The sequence below is a fragment of the Crassostrea angulata genome, chromosome 3, assembly GCF_025612915.1.
Source record: "Crassostrea angulata isolate pt1a10 chromosome 3, ASM2561291v2, whole genome shotgun sequence".
NCBI lineage: Eukaryota > Metazoa > Mollusca > Bivalvia > Ostreida > Ostreidae > Magallana > Magallana angulata.
Genome location: NC_069113.1, coordinates 12,235,001 through 12,259,287, shown reverse-complemented (window position 1 = coordinate 12,259,287; position 24,287 = coordinate 12,235,001). Strand labels below are relative to the sequence as shown.

General features: G+C 34.2%; 3 protein-coding genes across 4 annotated transcripts in view; 2 read left to right on the top strand and 1 right to left on the bottom strand.

Annotated features, from left to right (window-relative positions):
• Nucleotides 1-24: 24 nt before the first annotated feature.
• Nucleotides 25-12,033, top strand: LOC128178974 (retinol dehydrogenase 13-like). Its single transcript, XM_052846421.1, has 8 exons — nt 25-166; nt 2,331-2,471; nt 3,342-3,533; nt 5,402-5,560; nt 6,824-6,946; nt 7,075-7,282; nt 8,862-9,070; nt 9,297-12,033. The coding sequence occupies exons 1-7, from the start codon at nt 88-90 to the stop codon at nt 8,953-8,955; spliced, it is 996 nt and encodes a 331-aa protein (XP_052702381.1). The 5' UTR covers nt 25-87; the 3' UTR covers nt 8,956-9,070; nt 9,297-12,033.
• A 130-nt stretch (nt 12,034-12,163) lies between these two features.
• LOC128178973 (dihydrolipoyllysine-residue succinyltransferase component of 2-oxoglutarate dehydrogenase complex, mitochondrial-like) lies at nt 12,164-18,145 on the bottom strand. Its single transcript, XM_052846420.1, has 13 exons — nt 18,015-18,145; nt 16,732-16,759; nt 16,563-16,596; nt 15,630-15,682; nt 15,433-15,507; nt 15,106-15,161; nt 14,792-14,900; nt 14,290-14,537; nt 14,087-14,184; nt 13,722-13,920; nt 13,270-13,353; nt 12,833-13,000; nt 12,164-12,692 (listed from the first exon to the last, which is right to left on the bottom strand). Exons 1-13 carry the CDS (start codon nt 18,102-18,104, stop codon nt 12,558-12,560), a joined length of 1,377 nt encoding a protein of 458 aa, XP_052702380.1. The 5' UTR covers nt 18,105-18,145; the 3' UTR covers nt 12,164-12,557.
• Nucleotides 18,146-20,288: 2,143 nt separating this feature from the next.
• The window catches only part of LOC128178971 (homeobox protein prospero-like), a 20,245-nt gene continuing 16,246 nt past the window's right edge, over nt 20,289-24,287 (top strand). Inside the window, exons 1-2 of one of the 2 annotated variants that reach the window (XM_052846416.1) lie at nt 20,289-20,635; nt 23,319-24,287. The exon at nt 23,319-24,287 is cut by the window's right edge and continues 1,036 nt beyond it. In XM_052846416.1, the coding sequence (XP_052702376.1) occupies nt 23,345-24,287 (943 nt within the window). In that variant the 5' untranslated portion in view covers nt 20,289-20,635; nt 23,319-23,344. Of the gene's footprint in view, nt 20,636-21,325; nt 21,470-23,318 lie in introns of those variants that run through there. The other variant, XM_052846417.1, reaches the window with a different exon arrangement.

Sequence of the window (24,287 nt, the reverse complement as noted above, 5' to 3'; positions counted from 1 at the left end):
CGTTTACAAAGTGAGCGATTGTCCCACTCCATTACAGAAGATCGGGATCGGTATTTAATGTGTATCTGCGTAGCAGCGTACTAAAACATGACGGGATTAGATTTTGAGGAAATGCTGGACATTGCAAGAAAACACCGAATTCTAATTGGTTCACTGGTGGGAATAGGTAAATAATGCATGTATATTTTGTTTTTGATAAACTGTTTTTCATTTTAACGTTCGTTGTAATCACTACAAAAAAACTAAGAGGAAATTCGGGCTTTTATAACTCGAATTTTCTCTTAATTAGTTTTACATCAGGGACGCAGCATATAATAACGGAATCTAAATATGCAACATTTGCGATATATCTCACTGTTCGTAGTTTGGGTTGACGGACCATAGAGCTACAATTCCATTCATACTATAAACAAAAGTTTGCGCACGGTTTTTTGTAGGTCTGTAGCTCCCGATCTGAAAAAATTGTATGGACGACCGGGAGCTACAGTGCCACCCTTTGAAAAAATTGAATATTTATTGCGCATAAAAATCAGCGCTAGTTTTGGACTGATTACTCTTACTTACACGCAACTTTTCTGAAAACAATTTTTACCATTGAATTCTTCATTCAGTTTACTACTGACGTCTTTTTATTTGCCCAGACTTTCTCTGGAGCACGCTACTCACCTTGGAAAATCAGGAATGTTAAATTTACATCAAGATCCAGAGTCTCCATTTTTACATGTAAACAAATTACACCACTTAAATTTACGGGGCTATTGATGGTGTTTAAAAGATTAAAAGGCGAGTAAAGAGACAATACCAGTAGTATATTGCTTGGAAATTTTTTTGTTGCTAATTGTTTTTACAGAAGTTGCATATAAATAAGCTTAATCAGTCCAAAACTAGCATAGATTTTTGTCCGCAATAAATATACAATTATTATGCCCCCCTTCGAAGAAGGAAGGGCATATTGCTTTGCTGCTGGCTGTTGGTCTGTCGGTCGGTCCACCAACAGTTTCCGATTTTTTTTTCACAGAGGAAGAACATATTGAAATGAAATTTAGTATACAGGTTTATCATGATAATACCTAGGTCAATTTCGATATTGGGTACGATCGAGCAATTTTCGTCAGAGTTATGGCTCTTGGACATAGAAAAATTTCAGTTACTTGCAGTTTCCGCTCATTTTCTTTGAAGAGGATGAGCATATTAAAATGAAAATTGGTATACAAATTTATCATGATAATATTTAGGTCTAATTTGATATTGGATACGATAGAGCAATTTTTGACAGAGTTATGGCCTTTGGACTAAGAAAAATTCCAGTTATTTGCAGTTTCCACCCATTTTCTTCACAGAGGATGAACACATTGAAATGAAATTTGGTATACAGGTTTTTCATGATAATATCTAGGACAAGTACGATATTGGGTACGATCGAGCAATTTTCGACAGAGTTATGGCCCTTGGACATAGAAAAATTCCAGTTATTTGCAGTTTACATTCATTTTCTTTGTGGATGTTTCCAATGGAGGGGGGCATAAGTGTTTCACAAACATCTCTTGTTTCAATGGGTGGCACTGTAGCTCCAAGGTCATCCATCCAATTTTTTTTTCAGACCGGGAGCTACAGACCTGCAGCTATATGATCTGTATCTCAATCATTTTACAACATATACATGTATTATTTCAAATTCATCCAAACGCAATCCATATTGACAAGAGGTAATAAATTATTGTATTTTCCTGGGATTGAAAGGAGTTCTAAAAACTTGTCACAGTCTTGCATGTCACAGATATTTTTTGAAGTAAACCACAGGGGCATTGTATCAGCTCTACTCTCTATGACATCTATATAAATAATACATGTGTTGTATTATGTATAAATATGTCATAGAGAGTAGAGCGGATACGATGCTCCTGTGAGTAAACACTGCAAATGTAGAAATTGCCTGTCCTGTTAGTATATGGCAAATTAGTAATTGCTATATTGTTTACCTTAATCAATCAAGCCTTCAAAAATAAACATCTGTTGACTTTACACAATGTGACATTGCAATGATTTTATATACCTCCAAACATCTCTAATTAGGCATCAGAGAATTTAATTTTTTCTTTTACAACTGAAATAGTACACAAGTTGTTCCATCATTTTAAGAAACCCACAGTCGCATTTACATTGTACGTGTAATATGTTTACTGATCATATCAACTTCTTTACATGTTTGTCCTCTTCGCCATGAAACAAAGAAATCTCACCATTCACTGAATTGATAATAAATGCTCAGGCATCCATATATCAACCTCTACATTGCTTTCATCTTTGTCTTTATTTGACAACATTTGTAGGTGTGAGTTTTGCTGCCATGAGACGATATTTTGCTGGAGGTGTTTGTCGCAGCAAAGCAAGACTTGATGGAAAGACTGTCATCATCACAGGGGCTAACACAGGCATTGGGAAAGAGACTGCCATTGATCTGGCATCAAGAGGTCAGCTATGAAATGATGCTGAGTTTGACTTTTGATAATCATGATATGTGTATCTCATATGTCAGCAGCCCTTTTTATATGATGAATTATCATAGAAAATATATCATGAATTTGATGGTTTTAAAACACAAGTGAATAAAAATGACACATGGATTGTTTTACGGTATATATCATAAATGTTAACCCATTATGATATTGATGATTTTGTCGACTGAAAGAGTTAATTTTGTTCTAATATGTGACCCTGTCCTTTAAGTGAATAGAAAATTAAGTATATCAAAAATTAATTACATGCAAGATGGAAGAATTATATTTTTTGGCCAATTCACTGGGGGTCGTATTTAACATCATCCTTTTAAACATTGGTTACTGTGGAATAACTTTATTCGCGGGGGTCAATGTTCGTAAGTAGCCAAAAATTTCCTGGTTCATGGGGAATTAATTTTGTTTGAGAAGGTTCTATTTCGTAAATAGATATTAAACAAATGCCTGCATGTATCTACCTTTATTTGGAGGTAAACTTGTGGGCAAGGTTACCCACGAAAAGCCATGAACAGTCGTCCCCCACGAACAATGATGATTCTTTAGTATATAGTACACTTGCATCTGATTTCTCCATTGTAACAATCCAAAAGGATTTTAACTATCATTTTCAAAAGAATTAAAATGATTTTAAAGACAGTACGGTCAAAACATGCACTGACAGACTATTGGTAACTGTTGTACATGTATTTGTCAACGAATTTTAGAAATAATTAAGATATATATACTGGAAAAAGGATTTATTACAAGATTGTTTCAGATGAGAACTTCTTGATCAAATAACATCACATTATTAATAACTTGAAAAGATGTTTTTTCAATTGATAGGTGCAAAAGTGATATTAGCATGTCGTGATGTTATGAGGGCAGAGAGAGCTGCAACAGACATCATGAAGAAATCGAACAACCAGAATATTGTTGTCAAGATTGTAGACTTGGCGTCCTTAGATTCCATCCGCAAATTTGCTGACAACATCAACAAAAGCGAGCCTAAAATTGATATTCTTATAAATAATGCAGGTAAATCTTATTTTAAATGAATGAATGTGAAATCATGTTCTTCATCTGTTACTTAACGGTTTATTGTAAATGTATGATAATCAAAATAACATTGTGAAGAATCTTTATATTTTTAGCTCACCTGAGCCAAAGGCTCAAGTGAGCTTTTCTGATCACAATTTGTCCGTTGTCTGTCGTTGTCGTCGTTGTCGTTGTCGTTGTTGTCGTTGTTAACTTTTCACATTTTCATCTTCTTCTCAAGAACCACGGGGCAGATTTCAACCAAATTTGGCACAAAGCACCACTAGGTGAAGGGGATTCAAGTTTGTTCAAATGAAGGGCCACGCCCTCTTTAAAGGGGAGATAATTGAGAATTATTGAAAATTTGTTGGTATTTTTCAAAAATCTTCTTCTCAAAAACTATTTGGCCTGAAAAGCTAAAACTTGTGTGGAGGCATCCTCAGGTAGTGTAGATTCAAGTTTGTTCAAATCATGGTCACCGGGGGTAGGGTGGGGCCACATTTGGGGGATCAAGTTTTACATAGGAATATATAGAGAAAATCTTTAAAAATCTTCTTCTCAAAAACTATTAGGCCAGGAAAGCTCAAATTTGAGTGGAAGCATCGTCAGATAGTGTAGATTCAAGTTTGTTCAAATCATGGTCCCCGGGGGTAGGGTGGGGCCAAAATCGGGGGATCAAGTTTTACATAGGAATATATAGAGAAAATCTATAAAAATCTTCTCAAAAACAATTAGGCCAGAAAAGATCAAATTAAAATGGAAGCATCCTCAGATAGTGTAGATTCAAATTTGTTCAAATCATAGTCCCTGGGGGTAGGGTGGGGCCACAATGGGGGGATCAAGTTTAACATAGGAATATATATTAAAATTCTTCTTCTCAAAAACTATTAGGCCAGAAAAGCTCAAATTTAAATGAAAGCATCCTCAGGTAGTGTAGATTCAAGTTTGTTCAAATTATGGTCCCTGGGGGTATGGTGGGGCCACAATGGGGGATCAAGTTTTACATAGGAATATATAGAGAAAATCTTTAAAAATCTTCTTCTCAAAAACTATATGACCAAGAAAGCTCAAATTGGCGGGTAACCATCCTCAGATAATGTAGATTCAAGTTTGTTCAAATCATGGTCCTTTGGGGTAGGGTGGGGCCACAATGGGGGATACATTTTTATACATAGAGAAAATCTCTAAAAAAAATCTTCTTCTCAAAACTATTAGGCCAGGAAAGCCCGAATCTGAGTGAGAGCATTTCCAAATCTTGTAGATTCAAGTTTGTTAAAATAATAGTCCAGTGGTATGGTGAGGCCACAGTGGGGGATGAATTTTTACATAGGAATATATAGAGAAAATCTTTAAAAATCTTCTTTTTAAAGACCATTTGGCCAGAAAAGCTTTAACTTGTGTAGAGGCATCCTCGGGGAGTGTAAATTCAAAATCACAGTCCCTAGTGGTAGGGTGGGGCCGTGATGGCGGTTTGAATTTTTACATAGGAATATATAGAGAAAATCTTTAAAAATATTCTGGGAAAGTTTTTCGGTCCAAAACTCAGTACTTAGTGTGAAAGCACAGGTTATGCAGATATAAGTTTGATGAAACCATGATACCCTAGAGAAAAGTGGGGCCACAAAATGGGTGGGGGGGGGGGGGTATATAGGAATAGAGAAAACTCTTTTTACAGGCACAACAACAAAAGGGGCTTGGTATTTACCAAAAGAAAGAGCTGGATAAAAATTGGTAGATTTTCAAATTTTTTTTTAGCAAGATCTACTGTACTTGGTTGTCAAGATAGTTTGATACTGTAATGCTAATTTGATCAGAATTAAGGCAATTGTTGCTCAGGTGAGCGATGTGGCCCCTGGGCCTCTTGTTAGGTATAATGATGTGTCCATACTGGAAGACCCAAGATGGTTTCGAGATGCAGTTTGGAGTGAACCATCTTGGACATTTCCTGTTGACCAATCTACTCCTAGATAAAATAAAAAGTTCGGCCCCTGCTAGAATCATCAATGTGTCGTCCCGTGCACATACACGTAAGAATTAGAATTACCCAGACAGACAGACAGTGAGAGTCATATAGGCATGATAGTTCCTTTATACCTCTTTTTTAAGGAGGGCTTAATCTTCATGGCCATTTTTAGGCTATAGTTAAATCCTTAAGATGAAAATCTTTGTATAATTTAGATGAATTAAACAGTTATAGTTTATGGCCCAAAATATCATATTTAAAAGTTTGAGGCAGATCTGATGGGTAATGTGTTGACCACTCAGCCTCTTTAATTTGGGATTTAATCTCTGCGAGACATCATGCCATTACACAATTTGAAAAAAAATTTTAATTGAGTAAATAGAATTGAAATAAAAACATAACTCAAAATGAAAAAAAAAAAGTTTCAAATCAAAATTTGATATACATGTAATAAAATTAAAAATATTTAAAATTAAAAATATTAGATGCATAATTGGTGAATTTCAGAAATATCCATTGGCTAGTTTTCTGCAGTAAAATAAATTCATGTTTACAGGCAGATTTATTAGAGGATATGGATAGACATGGTGATTCCACCCTGTCCCACTTCCAACTATTTGTAGGGAAGAGGGCAATAACTCTACTTACAATGCTGTCCATCATGCCCTTCATTATGTTAGAAAACATTATCAAATGAAGTTATGAAAGCATGGACAGATACCTTTAAAGTACCGTTTATCCCGTAATTTTCACGAGAATCTAATTTTCACATTTTTTGCTATCTCTTTCCAGTTGCAAAATATTGAATACTCAGAAATTATATTTTGTATTGTTTTCTATAAGAAACTTTTAAAATCGCAAAAAATTGACTGAAGCAAATTAAAAATGCTCCATATTTTCCCCACTTTTGCAAACTTTGTGACACGTAACCCCCCTCCGATAAATGGTACCTTGTATTGGTAAATAAGGTGTAGAAAAAATCTAAACAACAATTCAATTCAATATTTTCATGCCCCCATAGAAGAGGACAAATGGTTTTCAGTATTTGATATCATTCCTTAATTCAGTATGTGCAACACACAAATGATATAAAAATAAAACTAGAGGGGTAGGAAAGGGCTGAAAATAAACTCACAGTGGGAGACACGAGACGGACTTGGACATTGATGTTTGCTATTGTCAAATTAATTAGACTGTATTCTTTTCTTAGACGAGAAGAACATGTTTATCAAAATAATTGCCTTATCTATAAGTTTGTATAAATATCTGAAACATTAAATTACAAGCATTAAATTTATCATGATATAATATTTTTTTTCAAAATTAGGTACAGATAAATTAGACTTTGATGACCTTAACAGTGAAAAAAATTACAACAGTATGGCAGCTTACCGCCAGAGCAAACTTGCCAATGTATTGTTCACGAGGGAGTTGAGTCGGAGATTGCAAGGTAAGAGCAGCCATTTTCCAACAGATCCTTGAACTCAAACTCATACTTTACCATTTTGTGTTCACCAAGGAACACAGCTCGGGCTCGGTCTAGTTGTATGAAAATTGTTTGGAATTTTAACTCTGTAGGAACAAATGTGACAGCGAATTCACTACATCCTGGAGTTGTGGATACAGAGCTGACTCGTTACCTTCCTCAGAGCGTGCCGTTTTACTTCCGGATCCTGTTTGCCCCCATCATTTATATTATCGGCAAAACTCCTTTACAGGGAGCTCAGACCACTATATACTGTGCTGTAGAGGAAAGCCTAGCCAATGTTACAGGGAAATACTTCAGGTGTGTAAAACTTTAGGCTTTTATGATAGTATTATACCTACTTTTCTCTGATCAGTATTTTCAGATACATTTCATCCATGCTTACAAAAAAAACCAGGAGTATTGAATGTATATGCATGTGGCATGTATTGTTCTGAATCCATTAAATGTGATATTGTTGTTTGTTATACTTTCATGTTAAATACTGAAATCTGATTGGTTTAGACGCAGTTCATAATCCGTTCTATTACCCTCAGCGTTAGCAACGGGTAACATTACAAATTGTTACATGCACGAAAATTATGCGTGTACGGTTCGCCGTAGAATTCCTATGTAAAAGCAGTTAAGTTTTCTTTAAAATTAAGACATTCAGTATAACAAAATAAATAGTGCCTGTTTGGTAGGATAACAGTTGAAATTGACACCCCTCGAAAACCATTGTCAACCTCCGCTTTGCGTCGGTTGACAATGGTTTTCTCAAACAGGCACTATTTATATAATACAGTCATGTAATTTACTAAAGGGTTTAAGCCCTTTTACATAAACTAAGATAGTATGAAATATTTTTCTTTCCTTCTTTCCATCTGAAATTGGAGTATACTATAAATATCAAATTAGATCATAGCAAGGGTTACATTTTATAAAAGATGATTTTCAAGGGGTGTCAATTTCAACTGTTATCCTCCCAAACATGCACTATTTATTTTATTATATGAATGGCTTATTTGTAAAAACTCATAACTGATTTCCTTAGGAATGATGTAAAGTCTACGGCGAACCGTACGCACATAATTTATGTGCATGTAACAGTTCATTGTGTTAGCCATTGCCAAGTCACTTGGCCCAAGTGTGTTGCTTACGTTTAGGGTACTGTAAACGTATTATATTTGGCGTGTACAATATTTGGCGGAAATTAGTTTTTGAACAAGTTGGCATAGATTTGAATTAGCATTTTCCTGAATGTGCAGTTTCTTATACGGTACATATACGGATAGCATTTAGCGATGTACTTGATTTAGCCAAAGCCATATTCGGCCAAAAGCGCTAAAAAGAATACACAGCCAAATGTAGTACGTTAACAGTAATAGAATGGATTATAAACTGGGTCTAAACCAATCAGATTTCAGTATTTACCATGAAAGTATAATAATGTAAATTGTCACCCAAAGAAAATCATTGTTTACCAAAGGGTTCACATTCAATGAAAAGAATAATTTTTCTGTTAAACCATGAAAACAGGGTGATTGAACACATATATGTAGCAACTAGCACATATATAAGTACATAGCAATGAGTGATCAACATACATGTATTTCTTGTCTGCCTGGTGTCATTAAACTTTTGAAACAAGGAATTTTATTACATGTTCTCGACATAGGATAAATGTTTTGTTTAACATGTCAGGTACGGTAGTTTTAAACCATAGTCAATTATTGTCATCTTTAGAAAACCATTTGCTACTGCAGATCTAACCAAATGATTTTCTTGGGTAAAATTCCCAGCAATTTTTCACAGCTCTTTAATTGAAGTGATTTGTAAGTTATTCAAAAAATATTTTGAACATTGATTGTGTCAACACATTTCCTATATTTTATGATAGTGACTGTGCCATCAAGGAGGAATCTAAGGCCGCCCAGGATGATGAGGCTGCTAAGAAATTATGGGAAATATCAGAGAAACTGGTGGGACTCTGAAAATGAAAAACTTCAACTCCCAGAGTAGCAGAATAGGGCAAATATTTTTATCTGAAAGTTCCTTGATAATATGAACGTATAGATTGATGTACATGTACTACTGATTCTTAAGTTAGTTTAAACAATATTTTATTGATAATTTACAATAGCAGGTACATGTATTTGGCATAAAGTACAATAAGATTGGGAAACAAGCCAAAAGGCTTATACAAATCCCTCTCTTAGATAACAAAAAATATGAGAGGTGCAAATTACATGTATGTATGATTAAATAAAGAATATGAGAGCTTATATAAAAGAGGAGATAAAGACATCCAATATATGTATCAATTCTTAAGTTATTAATCTGTTGTCAGTGAAATCATATTTATTACAGTACTATATCAATGAGAGTTGACATCAAGTATTCTATGATTTACAATGTATTCATTGTTGATCTGTTGGATCTAAAACACACAAAGTTTGAGATCTAGCAATCGTTAACTGCTTTCTCTTTGAGCATGTGATATAATTATCTGAACAGAGTCCATTAATTTACCTCATTGCAAATTTTTGATATGTACTTACATTATTGGAACCAGAATGATTTATACAGCAAAACTCGTTTAGTACGAACACGGATATTGCGAATTTACGGATATAGCGAAGTCATCTTGGATCCCCAGCTATGTAAATTTAATAAATTTCTTATACGGTTATAACGAATTACGGATATAACGAAGTAATTTCCTAAGTCCCAGTGACTTCGTTATAACCGAGTTTTGCTGTATACATGTGTACATGCATTTAGCAGGATTTTGAAAACATTGTCGATAAAAAGAATGTCTGTTTGGCTGGGGATATTTTTAATTTTTGCATATTTTCTGTATTTTTGTGAATACAGAAATAACATTTTTGATTTGCAGAGGTTAGCCTATATAAGTAGATTGTTGAGTCTTTGAAATAACTTTTTATATAACATTGATATAAAACAAGACAACATTTTATTTTGCAGTATTATTTGCTATGATTGCATTATTAAAAAAAGACATTACAGTATTTGAAAAGTTATTAACAATTGAATATTTACTAATACATAACTGTTTTATTACATGTATGTTGTATTATGTACATGTATACTGTATACAGGGTTATTTTCGCACAATGTTATTTTCATCTACACTTGCAAACAGCTGTTTTTGCCTGTCTTGAATTCGCCCAGATGCAATTTTGTTAAAAGAGATACATGTATTATTTGCGAGAATTGAATTTGCCCACTGACAACGAGGGTGAGAGGGGCAAAAATAAAACGAGGGCAAATATTTCCCTGTATACAGTTTTCCTTTTTTCATAAGGCCATGTAAATTAATAGTGTGTTTCTTTAGCATCTTTAGGATGGTATAACATGTTGAGCTGAGAATCAGAGAAATGTCAAGTCTTGATTAGTAATATATTTCATGGAGTATTTTTTTTTCTTTAATTTGCACTTATATTTAGAGCAACCATTTGTGTAAGTCATGAAAGCACATAAGTGTTTGTGTAATAGCCAGACTAGGTGAATATTTGCAAAATCATTTGCTTCACAAATGTAGTAACAAATTTGTGTCAATTGATTCGTTGATTTGGTTGATTAAAAATCTGGTAAAATTATGAAATTAAGATTTTTCTGATAAAGAGGCCCATAGGCCTTAATGGTCACCTGTATCTAAAATATAGCATGAAATGGCATTTTAATAACTACCGGTATAGTAGTGTGTGATGAATTATCTGTATAGGTACAATGCATAATGAAAAAATACATTTGGCTGATTTAAACAGTACTATCCAAAATCAGTTGGTAGGGGATGTTTTTTCTTACAATTATACAAGGAGCTCTGAAGATGCACCATTAAATTGGTCATGGATTTAAAGAAAAACGTTTTAGGGTGGCTTTATTGTGTTTCATAATTTTTTCAATTTGCCATGTAAAGACTTTCAAAAATCCTCTCTAAATAAAACCTCTGCACACACTTTTCTTTTAAATGAAGAAAACATAACTGCATGCAGTTTTTATACTGGTAAATAGAACTTGAGGTGTGCAGTATTTACAATACCAATAAAGGAAGATATGAAAATCTGCAGTGGTTCAATATATCAGAATAGCAATATACAGCTATTTTGGCTACATGTGCCAAACTTAAACAGCTGATGCATCTTGGAGGATATTGCATTGTTTTTGAAACTAAGGTTTTTGTGGCCTCCTTTAACTGGATTATGATCTGAAATCTGAATAATATTTTGCACATTGTATAAAGGTGTAGGACCACATCATATGTAAATTTCCTAAATAAAACTCCTAAATTCATGATTGACTTTAAAATGAATATCCAACTATTGTTTAGGGCTTCTTAAATGGTTGCTGACTGTGCAGGATGGAGTCATTGTAATTCATGACAAGGCTGTTCATCTATACATCCTCAAATCCTATCTTACATGTATTTTAAATACATGTATCAATCCTGGTTTCATTTCTTATCATATATACACAAAGTGCATTAAGGACATGGTAAAGATACAGGTATACATGTATTAAGAGATAAAATCAGCCCCGCATACATTGTATGATATAAGTTGTTTAAGTGCCAAGACCAGCAGTAAAAAGATTATACATGAACTACATGAGCTAGTACTCTTGCCCTTTACTTCATAGCAAGAAGGAAGATGTATTCGTATTGGGAAAATCCCAAGTGACATCAACTTCTAAGAAGAACAATACAACATAGTCATGCAGAGGCCTCTGAAAAAATTGTGATTTCACTGAAACAGGTGACCTAATGACCTTTGTGATAATCATGTGGGATTCTAATCTGCTTGTGGATTTCAGCCTACACAATTGTTTGTCATAATACACACAATCACCTAGCAGTAAAATCACACCAAAATTCATCTCTAGTAAGATACAATAAAATTGTTTTTCCCAAATGTATTTTTTTTAAATCAGTAAATTCATCTCAAATGCAAAGATTTAAGGGGAATAGTTAAATATTTCAGGGGGTATCTGCCATCAATTTTCAAAAGAGTACCTATTTCACAATCAAACTGTGTAAAAAAAACCCAGTGCCACAATATATTGCATATGGCCTAGTATTTGTAATAAATATGTACCAGTATGTGAAGACATGAAACCTTTGTTATTTTGGGAGGATTTCTTAGGACGTTGAATTAATAGAAGAAAAAAAAACAATTGATATATATCATGAAAAATTTATTTTCCATATCAGTATTTGTTTTAAAGCAATCACTAGAATAAATAATACAGCATTTATGCCTTTTCAAGAATTTTTTTCTCTCAATGCTTTAATTCATTGCACCTAATTTTACAAACAGAATAACAAACATAGTGAATGCCTTATTAAAGAAAATCTTACTTCTGTGAGTTAACTTGTATAAGGGAAACCCCCAGATCTAAACAGCATTGAGGTAATATACATAATAGCACATACAGTTGCAATGGCACTCAATCAAAAATTCCATCCAGTTAAGTACATGTATACTAAATTAAAAGATGGTGTTGTTTCAGACAGAAGAAAAATTATACAAATTTGATATAAAACTCTGTATGCACTATATTTTTGTGTCTGTGCTTATACATCCAGGAGCATTACCCTGGGGTCCTCTATTGCTCGTTTGATGTCCATTAAGAAAGTCACAGCCTCACGGCCATCAATAAGTCTATGGTCATACGTCAAGGCTAGAATCATAATAGGTCGAATCACAATCTGGAATTTCAAAATAATAACAACATATACATGTATTCACGAACTTTTTCAAGATGAGTCTCTGTTTCAAATTGACATGGTTCATATAAGTGCAGAGTAATCTGGGGGGAAAAATCTTGGTTTAAATGTTGACCACTAACCTGATCATTCACAACTACTGGTCTTTTCTTTATGGTATGTATTCCTAATATAGCACTCTGGGGTTGGTTAATTATGGGGGTTCCAAACAGGGATCCAAAGACGCCGCCATTGCTAATGGAAAACGTCCCACCTTCCATATCCTCTATAGCCAACATGTTCTTCTTTGCCTTTAATGACAAATAATAATGAAAAGAAAATTGTCAACAGTGAGGAGTGATTGTTGTTATTATCAGATTGAGATGAATTTTAATCATTCAAAGAATACTGAGGTTCCCTTTAATACAGTCAATATATTATCAGATTACTCATCACACCTTATCTTAGATAAACAATGAATTAAAGTACAGAACTTACTGATGGAAAGTAATAGAAAGAAAATTTTAATGGGAATAATACTTGGTTTACAGTAAGATAGCCATGTTTCCATGTTACAGACCTTTTCTCCGTATTCTAGAATGGCCTTCTCTACCTCAGCGTAACTCAGTGTCTCCACATTCCTGATCACTGGTACAACTAGGCCCTATCACGGTAAATAACAATATGAACATTGAAAGGAAAATTACATGCAATCACTGGATATTGTAAATTAAATCAAATTATTTAGCATTTTCTTGGTCTTTATTTATACATAAAATCATATGAAATGGATTCCAATCATCACAAAAGAAGCAAAAAGTTTTAACTACCCGGTACATCACCACCTTCAAGGAAATATACCAGTATAAATTGTCTCCCTTTCTGAATCTTTTACACAGACATTTTACATTAACTTATCTATTCTGAATAAATTCATACTCTACTTTGGATTTCTAAAAGGACCTACAACTCAACATTACAGTATCATCAGTTGGCTATGTAGCTGGATTACCTGTGTATTAGAGAGAGTACCTTAGGAGCGGCCACGGCCACTGAGATGTCTACATAGTCTCTGTAAACGATCTCATTTCCATCAATCACAGCATTCACTGCTGGCTGATTTTTCAAGGCAAACGCTGCAGCTTTGATGAATGGAGACATCATTCCTAACTTCACTCCATGTTTCTTTTCAAACTGATCTTTGTATGTTTTTCTCCACTCCATGAGATTGCTACAAAACAGATTTAAAGAAATTATTATACAAATAATGGAACAAGTACTGGTTACTGCTACATGTATTGAAAGATTCATGTTTTCAACAATAATACATGTACAAGTTGTTAAATATCAAAATGCATTCTTAAAAAAACATCAATGTAAAAAGCCAAGCAATTTACCTCATATCACATTCCTGGAAGGTGGTTAAGGCAGCGCATGTGTTCTGAGATTCCTTTAACCTTTGTGCTGTCTTCTGTCGTATTCTTGTTATCTTTGTCTGCATAACAGGAAAATCAAACATCAAACACTTTTCCACAGCGCACCACACATCAAAATCTTTCCTTCTTTTCAGCTCTTACACAACATTGACACATAGACTTACCCTGGTTTCTGTCCGTGCACCACCCTGACTAGTGGATCCTTCAAAGGGTGTGACCTTAACACTGGAGGTAGGATAGGAGGACATGGGTTCCTTGGGTACAGGCGGGGGAGGGGGAGGGGTGGTTGGAATGGGCCCACTGGAGCTGCTCTGGGCTGCTTCTGCTGGTTTGGCTGGCTCTTTTGGAGGTTCTGCGGCAGGAGGAGGCTTCTCACTGGCAGGTGCTTTTTTAGCAGGTGCATCACCTTTGGCTGTCAAAGTAAAGACATTTCTTGTTGATATTCTCACTTCAGTTACCCACATCATATATTTTGTAAACATTTTTCTTTCCTTTGCATCAAATGATATATATCTTAATACACATTTATGTTTAGTTACATTGTATGCTTATTTTGCATTTTGCTTGGAAACAAATTTCCCCATACTTTACATTAGATTGATCTAACATGGAAATTTTTTTGGCAAGTGAACTTTATTACACATTAACTACATTCTGTACATGTACCTGACACATCAATTTTCATCAGTGGCTGGTGAGCTTTAACAGTGGCTCCATCCTCTACCAGAAGTTCCACAATCACCCCGGTGTATGGACTGAGGACAGGGACACCAGTCTGTAAACAAAGACAGCAAATGTCACAGCATAGTACATGTACTATTGACATATGTGTCCCTTCAGTACAAATACATGTACAACAGTACCCAGAAAGCATGGTTGTTATCCTTCCAAAGGTAATCAATACATTCATGTTAATGATAATACTCTGCACCGTGTGGGTACAATAAATGTACATCCAGCAAATGTTTTAGAACTCTCACCTTGTCTGTTTCTACTTCTCCTAGTGGTTCATCTTCTTGTACAAAGTCACCCACAGCTGCAAGAAAAAGCATTACTATACTGAAGACAGGTACTCACACACACATATTCAGTTTAAACATTTCATCCTTACTCCCCTACAGTCTGAGATGTCTTAATGAGATGTTACCCATCTACTGATGGGACATACATGCATACATATGCATACGGATATTTGTATACCATATTCTCCCCAAGTACTTCCTGGGCATGAGGTGAATAATATAGTTATTCAAACATATGAACCTACACTTCCTCATAAATCACAGTGCAGTCAAACACAACCTTACCTTTCTCCCACCTGACATCTCCCTCTGAAATGGACTCTGAAAATCCTGGACATTTCACCTCCTTTATTTCTTGATCTAAACAGACAAATTAATACATCAAATCACAGCAGTGTTATCCAACTTGTAGGAAATTATCAAAATGTGGAAAACGTTTTATTGTTTTATTTATTTGATATCTGCAAAAATGACATACTTACAGAGTACTGAAGCCACATGAAAATTTCTCGACCATGCCTTTGTTTTCTGATACCTAATAAATATTCAAAGGAAAAAAATCTTTAATTACAAGTACCAGTCAGTAATACATGTACATGTAGTACATGTACTAAAAAGTCCAGTAAATGGCAGTAGTAACTCTATTCTTCAGCATAGAGTAGGCTTTAAAATTTGCATAAAGATATGTCTAATTTGAATAATACTCTGATCAACAACTAAATTAATGCATGTATATCAATTTGCTTCTTGATCGGATTATCATTCAAATTATGTATCTGTTGCATTTAATGGAACAATTTACAAGAACATTTTTTTTTTACTAAGGTTCAGTCAAGGTCAGTATTATATTTCAGCAGGAAATAACCCTCTTTCATGTTCAATTTATACTGACATTTTAAAAATAAGAATTGACATAACTTTGGTTCCTACATAACCATTCCTGTAATTCAAACTTTTATATTTAGTTTCGTCATCACAACATTCATGATAATCACTATCAGAATTGGGATTTTAATTAATTCACACATCACATCTTTACACATGCAGATTTCAAATTTAAATTTGAACAATTTTTTTTTAAAGCTGTTCATATATAAAAGCTGCATCACACTTAATTTAATGTATTGGTACATTCCCATTAGATTTTATTTAGTAAATAAGGTCCAAAAAATATCTTGAGTCACCATAATGCATGTGTTGCAATAAATCATACACAATAATTCTTTCTATCAATCTATATCAGTAATGACTACCAGCTAGTACAAGCATACTAAAACAGAAATAAGATTTATTTCCTCCAAACTAAAAATGAAACTCCTTAGCCAGCCTTCATTAAATATCAGTCAGCTTGAGAAAACATGAGGGTAGTTATAAGATACGGCAACAACAAATGTGGGCTGAAATTCTACACTCACTCAGCTAAAGGAAAGTCAGTTTTCTGGCCCGCACCTACAAAAAATAGTGATACACTGTCAAGCCTAATTATCATTTATCAAGTACATTATACAATGAAAAGCTCTACTAAAAGAGACCCAAAGAGAGAGAGAGAGAGAGAGAGAGAGAGAGAGAGAGAGAGATGCTTACCTAAAACATTGTGTACTTGTCTTGTATTCTAAAAACCAAATAAAAACTACCATTAAATATCATGGATTCATAGTACAGTTGAAACATTGGTTACTACAGAATAGTATAAATGTATAGTTATTTGAATATTAATGAGAGAGTTATTGCCAATTAAAATATTGGGATTGCCCCAATGGCAAATGTACAGTTTATGCAAATATAATACTATTTACAGGGTTATTTTCACCCTTTTCACTTGCAAACAGTTTCATCTCCTCTTGAATTCGCCAGACAAAGTTGTGAATAAATTAAGATAGTATGAGACATTGGAATTCGACCCGTCATAAATTTACCCACTTACAAGGATGAAAGGGGGGAAAATAAGACGGGGATGAATATTTCCCTGAACCCTGTATATATATATACATGTACAGGGAACATCATATTAATGGGAATAAGGCAAGGATATCACATTTGTTATTGGAAATACGATGTACTGTTACTTCAGTTTTCAAGACTTTTTGACTCTGTCTCAACAGTAAAGGAAAATATAATGTCACAATCAATCAACTGAGTATTGTTTAACATTTCATCTATTCATGAAATTGAATCAGACATCTTTCTTCTTCTTACAGGAGACAGCCAATTTTTTAACAACAAAAACAAGATATGAAAAAAGAAAAGGAAACATGCACAAGGAAATAAAAATGATTTTTTTTCATTACATGAAAATGAATACACAGTTATTCCATTGAGAAACAGAGTGTTATCATATTTATTTATAATTATAGTATGTCTACTAGTGAACAGATATTCTGCTTAATCCCTTGCACTATTTTATACATATCATATTGTAACTTTGCTTACAACTTTGCAATGACAAGGCGGAGTGCAAATTTCAATTTGTCAAATGCACAGAAAGACAAACATAATATAAAATAACATTGAGAAGATATTTCAATGATAATTCATTAGCAAGCAGTTAAAGTTTTTCATTTACTAATAGGCTATACTTATTTTTCCCTACTTCATGATAACACTTGAGGAAATTCGGAAGTAAAAGAAAAAATAATAGACACAAACTTTTCGTGAAAATAAAGCAGCGTTTAACCATGCTAGGAGCATAGACTATTTATTATTGATATCTATTTTCTGGCCTTTTTTATGAGTATGCAATCATTGTTTTTAATTTTTAAAGAATCAAGATGTCCTTCAAAAGAAGTCACCGTTGGTGCCCTTAATTTCTATCCATTCACGATTTTCCCCTGCTGTAGAGTGGTGATTTTCTTCTTTCTGTTTCATACCTGAATTCCACGGCAAATGACACTATAACCAGAAAAATTCCGAAATATCTGTGGCACGACGCGTCGTCCTTGCGTCAACATGCCAGCCATTTTGGAGCCGTCTAAATACACGAAAAGGCACAGTGCTGCAACTATAGTAAGAGTTGCCTCTCGTTGATCTGAAAAGAAATTAAACTCCATAAATATGCTATTTTATTTCTCACTTCTTAATTGAAAATATACCGTGGTATATTATAAAACGATAAATCTATTCGATATATTAACACAGGGACGTATTTCCTATGAATATTTTTTGTAGTATATACGTCCCTGATTGATACAATTTTAAATTTTAAAGATTTCTGAGGATGACATACTATTGTATATTGTAAATCTGTTATCTGATACACGTAATCATAATTGTAATATGATTTTGCTGATACCTTTTCTTATCAACATTTATTATATCTATTTATTTATTTAAAAAAAATAGTCGTTTTTCCCCCCTCAACATCTGAACATCTCATTTGTTTTTTCAATAGTGTTGGCTCAAATTTAGAAGCAGTTACTGTATTATTCCAACAGCTTGAATATGTCTTTCTTTTGAATTACAGCTTTAGATCATGTAAATGTTCCTTAAATGTAGGAGTATTTTTAGATGCAAGCTGTAACACCTGTTTACCTAATTAAGACGGACCGCCAGTAGAAGAGCACGTGCTATTGACAGGGGCACAGCTTACTGTGTTCGTGTGTCTCTCTCTGGCCCCGTCGCATCCTGTAAGACAATACTGGTACACGGTATATGCAGTAACAGGTATATCCATAATATTATAAAATAGGAAAAAAAGATCAACATCTCTTTCTTCCATTTTCAATCCTGCTCACAATTCACCCGGATATTCCTTTTATTTTTTCCCTTTATCATCTAAAGGCGGCATGCATATAATCTATTTAAAAAAATTAGTGCATCATTTATGTACATTTTAATGGATGAGCTACTTGTTGCATCATTTTAATCAAGTTAAAACAATTTTGTCGATGAGTGAATTGGCTTAAAATTTAATTGATTCAGAAAAATCAATGAGTTAATTTGCTCAAAAATTGATTCACTAAAATTCACCGGTAACATGGTTGGAGTTATCATTTTTTTTGTGCTATTTTTGTTGGAACGGTTTTCATCAGCAAGTGTCACCTCCCAATAGTCTGTAACAGTTTGAATTTATATCACTGAGATTTATTTTGGGGTTCGAGGTCCACACATATTGACATATTGCCTGAAAGTGTCACTCAACGCTATAGACTAAGATCAGGAACCCGTCACAAGTGCTCATTTTCTGCGAATGATTATGTTCATATATATCCTTATGGCATCATGCAAAAATGATTTCTATTTTGTCAAAACTAGTAAACATTTGAATGCTGAATGCATTGCTAGTACATGGTTTTTTTTTTATATGATTATTAAAATATATCTTTTTGGGATATCCAATGAAAAAGTCAAATAGAACACAAAACAAAATTATGTGTAAAATATAATTTGATTAAAATATATACATGTATATACAAATCACAATTAATTTCAAAATTATGTTTATTCGTGTGCATCATTACATAAATTAAATCGATAAGTACACGTTTTCAATGTTCTTGAAAATTAATAATTGTTTGAGCTTATTCAACATAAAATGAAAAAATTCGTTCTGAAATCCCTATAAATTTTAAATAATTAAGCGTGCAAAATAATTTTAAATTGGGAAATTCTTACTTTTTTATTAATTAAAAAAAAAGGTTTACATCAAACATAAATCTAATTTATATTTAAAAAATATAACCACCCACAGTTTTAAAGGCTTGACTATATTCCACATTTGTCCTTTATTATTTTGTCGAATTCGAAGTGGTTAGTTGTTGTTAGCTTTTATCCATTATGAAACTGATACTTTTTAAAAAACTATCACGGGCGTAAAAGTGTGTTAAACTCATAATGTTCTAATTTGTCATTAGCCGTGGCATAGAATTATACCATTCTATGTCTTCGATTATTCCTCATTCCATACACCAACAAATTTAAACTGCTATTAAACAACTTATTAAATATTTAGATAAAAATCGATGGTGATGAAGAAGAGAAATATTGAAATTAAGAGAATAAAAACCACATCCTGCCGATCAATACATTCGCTTAATACAATATGTTTACGCTATATTCAGCACAATGAAGTCTTCAGACCTAGGTTTGTACTCTGGTATAATTAGGAGGCGTGGCCTGGTTCTGCTCATTAGCATAGAACCAATAAGGAGAATGTCAAGACAGCACACTTGATGGTTTTTCATGAGTATTTAATGAATGGGATTAACAGCGACTTGCGAAAGTCGCGTGCAGTGGGAGGAGCCTTTCCCCGCGTTCAATCAAGATTTCTCTCAAGGACCACATTTAATATATTATTAGTGATCTATGGGATCCCCAGAACATCTTTCACCTGTGTAAGCGACGCTAAGCGTGAAGAACATCTCCCCCTGATTTCACGGGATAATAGCTATCTACTTGCATATTGAAGACAAGGTTACTTGTGACAACTTCTATTGCACAGCAGAATCTTTTTTTTTAATTGAAGATATAGTGTCCTTGTCAGAAGCAGACAGTAAGTATTATTTATTAAATTAAAATATCTTCATTTGGTTATAATTTCGCTTCAAAGATAAAAGTAAGACCGATGAATTTTGTGTGAAGTTTATCAAACAATTTATAACTTAAAACAAATTTATCTGTGTATATACAGACAACCAATATCGATTTAAAAAAAAAGTTCGACGAATTTGATTGGCATCAATTAATATGTAATTTTTTTTTAAAATGGGAAATGAATAATTTTCCCCAGGTCTAGTTAACTGAATTGATAAAGCCGGGTTATAAATTAGAACGAATATATCAATTTTTGTTAGAAGTTGGATACCTACTTCAGCGTGATTGACTCTTGTTAATAATAATAATAAAAAAGAAAGTCTATTTGTAACGGGTAAACAATATTATTAACCCAATGTCAACATCATTGTATACAACAGTTTACGCTCATCTCACTTTGTCAGGTCCACCCGGTTTCCTAGTGAGCGTCACAGCAGGTGCCCGTTTGAAATATTTCAAGCGAGTGAAATCAACGGGCAAACGTTTTTAACCACAAATATCTCTTACCCGTAGTTGCTATCTAGATAGGTACCCAGTCTAAATTTAAACTTGACTTCAGTTCTTGGCACTGATATCCCACATAGGGGAAACAAAATGATAATATGCGACCTAAAGCTAACCCCGGTAACACCGAAGGCCGGCAATCTGTAGAAAATGACATTATGTGATAACTTGTTAAGATGTTGCCAAAGGAACTTTGTACAGCATTTAGTTATCTTAAGTCCATTTCACTTGAATTATCAATCAGCAGTTAGGACGGAATGAAGTCACAGGACTTATTTAGCCCGAAAGTGTATGTAAATATTTATATTGTTAACATTTTTCTTTTTTTTCTAAATCATCCTGTTTTATGATATCTAAATACGTTATTATTTTACAAGTTATTCAAATCATAAATCTACGAATTTCTCCATCAAAATTATTTTTTTTAAAAATCAATTATTTAGTCTTGATAATTTAATTATTTGCCGGGACTTGAACTGACTGTGAAAAGAGAAGAAAATATAATAATTCATTTTCAACGATTTAATTTACATAAAAGATAAAAGGTGGTTGTTACATTTTAATTAACAACTTGACATAAAATTAAAAATTATTGACTTCTTTTGTATTCATGATCTGTCATCTTTTGAGAGTTTGATAATAATCCCCCTGGAAAATGGGCGTCTACATCCCAGTAATTCAATGGTCCTCACTCTATTCGCGCAGTTCAAAGCGCATCATTAAAACACACCTGAAGATAAAATTATTCGCATTTTCAGGACCCTTTACACATATTTGTTGTAGAATTTGATTGAATATTCAAAGCATTCGTGCGCCAACACAATCGCACGTTATGCAATAAACATGGGAAATCTTAACAGCATCTAATGACAGTATTTTTCTATGTGTGAATTACACGCAGGGAATTGGGTACCATCTTTTTAAGATAATTCGTCTCCTCATTATTTTCTTTTCTTTCCTTCGTCAAAACGTCATTCACAGAAGGGGACGGGAATAATTAGCTAACACGTTTTCTATGATGTAGATTCAAAAGGCGCATAATTACGACAATTTGTCCGTTTGGGTGACGTCTTTATAAGTGCGACACGCACGCCTCACTCGCCCAGACTACCCGTTGAAATCTCTCAGAACTCGCGGGGGCCTGGCTTTCACCTGGCACTTTGGCCACGGTCTGCTGCCTTGGTGTAAGTTAAGTGTTAATTCGTATCTAGTGGTCATTCTTTGAGTCGGAACATAGGGATTGAGTACTAAAGATCCTTGGGTAGAAGAGTGACAGGTGCGCTATGTGCCCCAGTCCTTCGCGTGGTCTTCATCAAATTGTAAAAGATATAATCACTTGATATCGTGGTCAATGTAACATGTGTCGGTCTTATCCGTAGAAAGTGCCTTTGTTTTGTATTGTCTTTTCCTAAGGTAATAGCACATAATGCGGGCGTTAATGCCGGCTATTAAATGAACCTCCGCGAAGCAAATCATTGCTCATATTTTATAAATTGTCCAATATGCCACGTTTACCATTTCCGTTTGAAAATATTAGTATTGATTTTTAAAGAAGAATAAAAAAAAATTAAGAAGAATTTACAACCAGAAATTTACATACGGTTTAGTTTTTATATTCGATTTGAAAACAGTCTTTTGCCCTGAAAGTATCCTTCCCTCACACGAAGACATACTAGATCAATCAGCAGTTGTCAGTTTTAAAATTCAAAATTTTACAAATCGATCTTCGAAAACTATCTGTTACACGCATCTATAAATAATTCATCAACTCGAGTTTTTAAACTTTTTTATTAAAGAAAATTTCCACCCCAGATTACAGATGACCTATGACCAGTGTCTTTATTGTTAATTAATCATAAATCAACAAATATAATATGTTTATCTACAGTTTTTACGTCACTGGAGATAACAGCCCACATGTACACAAAGTTTAACGAAGTTATAACAACTTCTCGTTATCACCTGTTCTACCTTACAATATTTACTTTCTATTGACTCTAAAGGAAACTGCAACAGTTTTGTAAATATATAAAGTTTATTTTATTTATAGAACACATCCTATACCCATTGATTAAAGAACACATGCTAGAATAAGTAATATTAAAAAATATATAGCATGGTGTTTATATTTATTTTAGATCGATGAGAGAGGAATCGTTGAGGAATGTCATCTTTAGTTGAAAATTGTAGCTCGCGCGAGTACCCCTCGGCGGTAGACAAATTGAACTATCCAAGTAAAATTCTGAGCATTCATACCAACAACCACCTTAACTTCAAAGTTGACGCTCAAGGCACCTTACAGGCTGAGAAAGAAACCGATGCCGATAGCGGCTGTAACGAGAGCATAACCTCTCCCACAAAATCAGACGACACCCTGGAAGGAAAACAGGACAGCAAGCTCGAGTCTTCGGAAGATTCCAAACTTCTCCGAGACATCCTGCAAAACAAGGAAAAGGCCATGGAAAACAACAATATTGAAGAACCCCGAATCCCCGAGAGCGCAGATAGGAAAAAATCAGAAGGTCACATGATGAAAAATATAATATCGTCCTTCAGTCAGCAGCAAGAGGATGACAGGACTTCCCTGCACTCAGACTCGGGAGATGAGAGTGATTACGGAAGCTCAGGAGAACCAATGGTTAATGGCGACGACTTAGACGACGGGAATGACAACGATAGCGCCAGTGACAACGGTCTGTACGGACAGGAAGACAGTAAGGAGGCCAAGCGGGCGAGGGTCGAGAATATCCTATCGAACATGCGCCCAGCCTCACGTGGCTCTGGAGATCAGCTTGGACTTCCCCTTCAGGAGGTCCGCCGCCAAAAACGTAAACAGAATCAGCCTACACAACACGAACCTAACTGGGCTGACCCGTCTAGTCCGAAGTATCGCCGCATGGAAGAAAGAATGGCACTCCAAGAACAGCTTGTCAAACTGCAACAACAATTGCACCTCGTCCAGAAACGCTACGTGGAGCTATACGACGAGGACCAAGATGGAGAAAATAACGTACGTTTTAGTGGAAGAGATTACTTTGTTGAAAGAAATTTTCCGGAGAGAAGTATCCTTGATGTCCCCAAAGTTAAGGATGTCAAAAATCTTCAAA

Bases quoted from the DNA above. Each gene is read 5' to 3' on its own strand.
- LOC128178974 (XM_052846421.1), top strand. From the start codon at position 88: ATGACGGGATTAGATTTTGAGGAAATGCTGGACATTGCAAGAAAACAC. The intron at 3,534-5,401 runs GTAAATCTTATT...GCCTCTTGTTAG, and splicing joins TATTCTTATAAATAATGCAG to GTATAATGATGTGTCCATAC. The intron at 7,283-8,861 runs GTGTGTAAAACT...ATTTTATGATAG, and splicing joins GTTACAGGGAAATACTTCAG to TGACTGTGCCATCAAGGAGG.
- LOC128178973 (XM_052846420.1), bottom strand. From the start codon at position 18,104: ATGGCTGGCATGTTGACGCAAGGACGACGCGTCGTGCCACAGATATTT. The intron at 15,508-15,629 runs GTAAGTATGTCA...TTGTCTGTTTAG, and splicing joins TCATGTGGCTTCAGTACTCT to ATCAAGAAATAAAGGAGGTG. The intron at 14,538-14,791 runs GTACATGTACAG...TTACTTTGACAG, and splicing joins GATGAAAATTGATGTGTCAG to CCAAAGGTGATGCACCTGCT.